At 37.7% G+C, this 6,944-nt stretch overlaps 3 protein-coding genes across 3 annotated transcripts; all 3 read right to left on the reverse strand.

Moving 5' to 3' along the window:
• Positions 1–29: 29 nt before the first annotated feature.
• Positions 30–1,086, reverse strand: CBG27041 (the record flags this gene model as incomplete). Its single annotated transcript, XM_045237442.1, has 2 exons — positions 30–623; positions 874–1,086. 2 exons carry the CDS (start codon positions 1,084–1,086, stop codon positions 30–32), a joined length of 807 nt encoding a protein of 268 aa, XP_045100592.1.
• Positions 1,087–1,480: 394 nt separating this feature from the next.
• Positions 1,481–3,626, reverse strand: Cbr-nhr-154 (the record flags this gene model as incomplete). Its single annotated transcript, XM_002636622.1, has 9 exons — positions 1,481–1,764; positions 1,819–2,177; positions 2,226–2,341; positions 2,603–2,710; positions 2,760–2,917; positions 2,966–3,074; positions 3,121–3,222; positions 3,397–3,517; positions 3,565–3,626. The coding sequence occupies 9 exons, from the start codon at positions 3,624–3,626 to the stop codon at positions 1,481–1,483; spliced, it is 1,419 nt and encodes a 472-aa protein (XP_002636668.1).
• A 644-nt stretch (positions 3,627–4,270) lies between these two features.
• Positions 4,271–6,204, reverse strand: Cbr-nhr-209 (the record flags this gene model as incomplete). Its single annotated transcript, XM_045237443.1, has 7 exons — positions 4,271–4,536; positions 4,589–4,947; positions 4,999–5,189; positions 5,236–5,387; positions 5,757–5,991; positions 6,045–6,111; positions 6,170–6,204. 7 exons carry the CDS (start codon positions 6,202–6,204, stop codon positions 4,271–4,273), a joined length of 1,305 nt encoding a protein of 434 aa, XP_045097764.1.
• Positions 6,205–6,944: the final 740 nt, after the last annotated feature.

Raw genomic sequence — 6,944 nt, forward strand, 5'->3', positions numbered from 1 at the left:
CAATGCTAAAATAGAGAATAAAAAATATTTCAATACTTTGTGGATGAACCTTTACCAGCAATGACATCGAAGAGACGATTTGGCATCGATTTGATAAGGTTTTGGATGTATTGGGTGCTCTTAGTCTTGAACTCCTGCTCCAGCAGACTCCACTCAGCAATCAGCGCATCCCGAAGCTCTCCAATACTAGCATACTTCTTTCCATGGCGGTAAAGACGACGAACCAGCTCGCCCCAAACATTTTCCATCGGATTCAGATCTGGAGAGCAAGCTGGCCATGGCAAGACATCGATGTTTTTCGATTGGAACCAGTCCAAAGTGGAGCGGCTGACATGGATTGCAGCATTATCTTGCTGAAAAATGAACTGGCGGCGACTGAATCGACGACGAAACGGGATAAGGTGGTTCTGGAGAACGTCTTGGTAGTCTGTGGAGTTCATTCGACAAGTGGTGAAAGCGAGCTCCAAGTATCCAGCCGAAGCAAATGCTCCCCATACCATCAAACTGCCTCCCCCGAAATTCCTTTTGGCAAAAACGGCTGGATCCTTCCGCAAGTCGTGCCAGTACGATTTGAATCCGTCGGGTCCATCAAGATTGAATTTTTTCTCGTCCGAAAAAATTACCTGTAAAATATAAGATAATTTGGATAGATAATTTTAAATTTAATACCTTATCCCAGTTGGTTCCCATGTTTTTTCGAGCGAAGTCTAGACGGCGAGTTTTGTGATTGTCAGTGAGCTTCGGAGCAGGGCGCATGACTGCTCTTTTGATGTTTGGATCATCCTTAAGAGCCCTCCAGATTGTACACTTGCTCACTCCAAGATTCAGCTCTTTTTTGATATCATTACAAGACTTCATGGTGTTTGAAGCCACACGAACGATTGATCGTTTGGCTCTTGAATTGAGTTTTGGAGGACGTCCAGCCTTGTTGGGTTGATTGTTGCGGGTCCGGTTCGATACAAAACGATTAATGCAATCGTGGGAACGATTTAGATGTTTCGCGATAGCCCTGTTGGTCCAACCAGAGGTTTTGAACGCGTCGATGAAGGCTTTTTCAGCATCAGTGAGCAAATGGCCACGAGACATGTTGAAAAGTGGAGAAAAACAAGGAAAAGCATAATGAAAAAAGTTTCTCACATTGGCAGCAAAAAACAAAACTAAATTCAAGCTTTTCCGGCTCCGCCAAAGGTCAAGATCGACATACCTTTGAAGTGGACGTATAATTTTGAAACGGTTGCAAATGTCACATTTTCAGATTTTTCTCTGTATCTCGAGTAGTTTTCAATATTTTTTCTCAAAAATGGTTTTCTAGATGTAATTTGTTGCTCTGAATTCAATTTTAATAAAATTAGATTGATTCTCAACCGGTTCTCAAGTTACGGCCAAAAACAAGAGTGGACGTATAATATTGAAACGCACTGTATTTAGGAGGTAGAAAATATATACAAATTAAAAAGCGGTTGAGACAAAATAACAAGAATTAAGATTCCATAACTTGATCGAACATGGAACTAACGCATTTCCGGCCAGTATGTCCCATTTCTTTGTGTTTTTGAAAGTGTCGGGCTTTCAGATAAACATGGAAATCTTTTTGCAGTTTTGACTGGTTTTCAATAGTTGGCGCAAGTGCCAAAATCGCACCGAATCGAGCTGGTCCGTGTAGTTTTCCATGTTGGAGAAGACAGTAGTTGAGGAGAGATTTCACGTACTGATTTCGTTCTTTTTCAATGATTTGCTGATCAATAACGGATAGTCCTGGTACAGCTGAAAAGAGAGAAATGGATTGATTATGTACAAGAGCAAAATAATGAAATTTACCAGGGTTACAGAGCATTATTGCCTTGAATAATAGATATTCAATCTTATCGATTTTATTGTTCAAGAAGGATATCAACGTCTTCTGAAGTGTTCTAACATGGTCAGAGATTGTATTGGTTTCTCTATCCTTCTTGTGCATTGGTCCACTAATAGATCCATCGGGATGGAGGAGCACATCTGATTTCATTTCATTCATTGAAAAGAACGCATTCATCATATTGGAGCATACAACAGTAGCATGTTTCATCAGAAGCATTCTGGATTCCAGATTGATCTGCGACGAGAAATCAAACATTTTCGAAGACTCGATTGATGCCAAGAAACTGCTGTGCACATAGTTTGTGCATCTTCGACGAAGGCTGAAATACAAGGAACTGTAATTCAAGTTGAGATAACTACGAACTTACTGTGGTTTTTCTTTAGTTTCTTTCGGGCAAGGCATTGGGCAAAATTTCAAGTTCGGAATTTCAGAAATAATAAAAACTGGTTTAGAGTCCAAAATTTCTTCCAGCTTTCGAATGTCCTATAAGAGCCTTCATAAATCATTAAAGGAGGCCAGACACCAAAAAAAAGTTTTCTTGATATTTCTCCTAGAGAACCCCCATGAGGGGTTGAACTCATGACAGGCAGCTCAGGGGTACAGCGCCGCTACCGGCTGAGTTACGGGGGCGCGAAGGCGCCTGACGACCGATGGTCTATATAAGCGGGGCGCGATTTCGTCCCCCGAACTGTCCCCCGAAATTTTTGCTGTCTCGCCTCCTTTAAAACAAGATTCAAAACTCACTCTATATCCGGGTGGAACTCCTGAACGGTGTAATGGTTCAATCTTACTCTCCACCAATGTCAATTTCTCAATCATTCTACTCAATAAATCTTCTTCTGTTACCATCAACTGCAAAAATTAATAATTGTTTCGAATGATCATAAAGTTGTAAACTTACAGATGAAACCACTCCCATAGATTCTCTTTGACTCAAAACTTCGCTTCTCAGAACTTTTCCTTCTTCAGTCTTCACTTCTGCTTGGATTGCCATTGGATTCATTCCAACTTCCACACATTTCGCAAATCGACAAGCACGACAAAGTCTCTTTGACATATCTAAAAATTGTGTATTGAATGATCCAAAAAAAAAGTTTGAACACTTACCAACTGGCTCTGTCCCTTCCATACAAACCCTATTCTTTGTGCATTCAAATTTCCGTCCAGTGATGATAGTTCGACGGAAAAAAGTTTTACATCCATTACAGGATGGTACCTAAAAGAAAGTTCAAACGTTATTGCTCATCTTTCCTTATCCTTACGTCATAGTGGTATCCGATCGCGGGATTTCGGCAGACCAAACACTTCGATGGACACTTGTTCCTTGGCAAACTCTTGTAAACTTTTTCATCGGAGAACGGAGACTGAAAAGTACAAATTGTTCTTTGTTATTATTATTATATGTAGGCCGTAGAACAATTATTTGGCTTCAAGTTCAACAAGAGAATAGAAAATGTTCTGCTTGTTTTGTTTTGTTGGTCGAAGCAGAGTTCAACGAAACATCTCGTGAGACATTTCAAGTTTTCAAATAAACTCACAGAAAGCTCTGGGGGACTAGTAGAAATCTCGATTTGTTGTGGAGAAGTATAAAGCTCTTGATCAGGAAGGATCATGGATTGTTCATGTGGGAAATCATGCGTCTTGAACGATGAATTGTACCTGGAAAGATATGGAAATAGAAGGGATTCGATTATTTAATCACAAACCCATTGTAGTTAATTCCATTGAAAGAAGTGGAAGGAAGTTCAAAATCTTCAAATGTTGTCATGTTTTTTTTCTGAAATAAAACAATTGGTTTTTAAGTATGAGAGTATAATTGAAGCTAGTTTTTGAAGAGGTGACAAGTATTCATGTTTCATAAAGTTTAGAATATTCGCGAATAGGGATTAACAAAAACGCAAAATGACACCAACGACCATGAGTATTTTGAAAACAAATGTTGCAAATGTTCTAGAAGGTTTCTGAATGGTCTTGATTTAGGATCTCGGTAAAATTTTTATAATCAAAGTCTGCTAAACCAAAAAAATTAGGAATATTTTGTTTAATTCTCAATCAATATACTTATCCCACTTCACACATATGATTATGAAGTTTTACAAATCTGAACTTAATCTTCTAACTAGGGCAATTGCGAAATAAAAAGTGCAGTAGTGTGCTGATGGAAACGAGAGAGATGCAGAAGTAGAGACAATCTGCTTGCTTCGTCTGCGTCTCTTTTCCATCTTTGTGTATTCAATGCTTGTGATCTTTGGTGCTAGTTTCGGCTGAACTGCGAATTTTCACGTTTACCTGAATTGGGGGTCTTAGGGACTGATCTAATTAGCCAAAAGGGATTGTTTGAGGAACAGGCTTGCATGAAATATTTTATTTTGGGATTTAGTATTATACATTTTATGAGGAGATCAACAAATTTTAAGAATCCATAACTTCATCGAACAGATATTGGGGTGGATGAGAGCAATTTCTCTTGTCACTTGAAGCTTTTATCATTACATACACATCTTTTTGTATCTTCGATTGCGCTTCGATGATTGGATTGATAGCAATCAATGCACCAAAACGAGCTGGACCATTGAGAATCCCATATTGAAGAATGTTATATTCCAGAAGTGCTTTACCATAAACATTCCTCTCTTCCTCAATTATTTCACGATCCTTGGATGAAAGACCTGCCACAGCTGAAATCAATTTCCTTCAGTCTCCCAAAATTGTAAATTTGAATCTTCCCACCTGCGTTTCTCATCAGAATAGCTTTCAAAAGCATATATTCCACACGGTCCACATTATTTCTTAGAAATGCTCTCAGCGTTTTTTGTAATTGTCTTTTATACTCTGCAACCCAATCTGATGGCATGCATCCAACAGTTTTTCCATAGACACTTCCATCAGGATACAGCAATTCATCTGACTTCTTTTGATGCATCGAGAAGGAGGCACTCATCATAATTGAGCCAATTAAAGCCACGTGCTTCACAAAAATCATTTTCGTCTCATGGCTGACTTTGGAGTATAATCCAAAAGTTTTGGAAGATTCCACTGCTGCTAGAAGCGCACTGTGCATGTATGTCATACATATAACTTGCGGCTTTCTGAAATGATAAAAAATTTGGGTTACAAACTAAATTAAATTTAGAACTCACTTGTCTATAATAGGTGTGAGATTTTGAATTTTGTACGAGTCAAATTCTGGTCCAAATTGAAGAATTTCGGAGAGCGTTCGTAAATCTTCATATCCCAACGGAATAGCAGTGAAGTGCAGTTCGTCAGACTTCTTTTCCAAATAAGTTAACTGCTTTATGATTTTTGATAGAAAGTCTTCGTTTGACTTCACCTCAAAATTTTCAAATGACTTATGAAGGCCTAAATTCTAAACATACCACAGAACTACGACTCCTCTGTCGTCTAGATATTTCATCCAGTAAATATCTTCCTTCTTCTGTTTTCACCGCTGCTCTGATTGCTGTTGGATCCATTCCAACTTCAATGCATCTTTTAAATCTGCATGCCTTGCACATTTGTTTTGTGTCTTCTGAGAAGTTCATTGAATGTTAATAGCGTATTTTTAAAGGGCCGGACCGGGTCCGGCTTTTTTTTCGAAATTTTCAAGGTCCGGCCCCGCCTTTTTCGAACCAGGTTTTCAGTAATTTTTTTTCAGTTTTTCAGTAATTTTTCTTTCAGTTTTTTTTTTCAAAAAAATTCCGGTTTCAATTAAAAAAATAGTTTTCTGCCAAAAAAAAAGCTTGTCGAAGTGTCATTTTATAATATTTTTCACAAAAACTTTTTTAAACAATTTCTAGAACTTCAAACAAATTTTCAGAGATGGGAAACCCGGGCCCTGAAAATCTCCGACCTGGACCTGGTTTCTAAGTATGGTGACAATACGAAAAACTAAGCATACCTTCAGTTTCAGCGCTTTCCAAACAATTTTTCGAGTTCATGCAGATAAATCGCTTCCCATTCACAATTGTTCTTCGGAAGAAAGTTTTGCAACCATTGCAGGAAGGAACCTGGAATACAGTATTCTTTGATTTAACCTGAATAAGCCTACTTACGCTATAATGATAACCAATGGCAGATCCTCTGCAAACTGCACATTTTTTCGGAAATTGATTTTTGGCTAGAAGTTGGTACGGCTGAAAAAAAAATGCTCGTTCTTAATTTATCGATTTTCACTTTTTTCACATACCTTTTTCAAATTATCAGAATTGATACTAGATTCCGAAACCGAACTAGAGCCCTGTTCCGAATTTTCACTGAAACCTTTTTTCGTTTTTTTCGTTTTTTTTTGGTCATTCAAGTGGTAAAACTCACATTATATGGTACAAAGGTAGCATAAGAAAACTCATTTTTTCCTTTGCGAATCAATAAAAAGAGAGACAATACTTTCCGTCTCACCTTTGCCGTTTCTTTTTTTTCTAAATCTCTTCTATTTTCCAATGACTGCACTTGTGGCAATTACTCTTTGACTACACCACTCTTTGACTACACCTACTCTTTGACTCCACATTCTCTTTGACTACAAAGTCTCTTTGACTACATTTATCTCTTTGACTACACTTTTTAAAATTTTAAAATTTTCTGCAGTTTTTGTGGGCGTTCTCACAGAATATAAGAAGAATTTGAGCCTAAGCCTATAATTTTAAACAAAAAACTGACAATTCCAAAAATACATCACAGTGAAAAAAGTACTGAAATTCGCGAAAATCAGCAAAATTCTCACTTTTTTTTGCTGAGATTTCCAAAATTTTATTATTTTCTGTACAAATCAAAGGCTTAGGCTGAAACGGTTACCGGAAAACTGGTGTTTTAGCCTAAGCCTACAATTTGAGACAAAAATCGGAAACTCCAATAAATTCAGTCAAAAAGTACTATAAAACAAAAAAGTGTAGTCAAAGAGACTTTGTAGTCAAAGAGACAAGTGTAGTCAAAGAGATAAATGTAGTCAAAGAGATTTCGTGGCCCAGTATCCAAGGGTACATCGAAAAAGGGTACATCGAGTTCTTAGGGTACATTGGTTCCAAGGGTACATTGGATTGTTCGGTACATGTAGGTGGACAAAAAAAGTAAATCAATATTTTTATACATA

This window comes from Caenorhabditis briggsae (genome assembly GCF_000004555.2).
Source record: "Caenorhabditis briggsae complete genome, chrV, whole genome shotgun sequence".
Lineage (NCBI taxonomy): Eukaryota > Metazoa > Nematoda > Chromadorea > Rhabditida > Rhabditidae > Caenorhabditis > Caenorhabditis briggsae.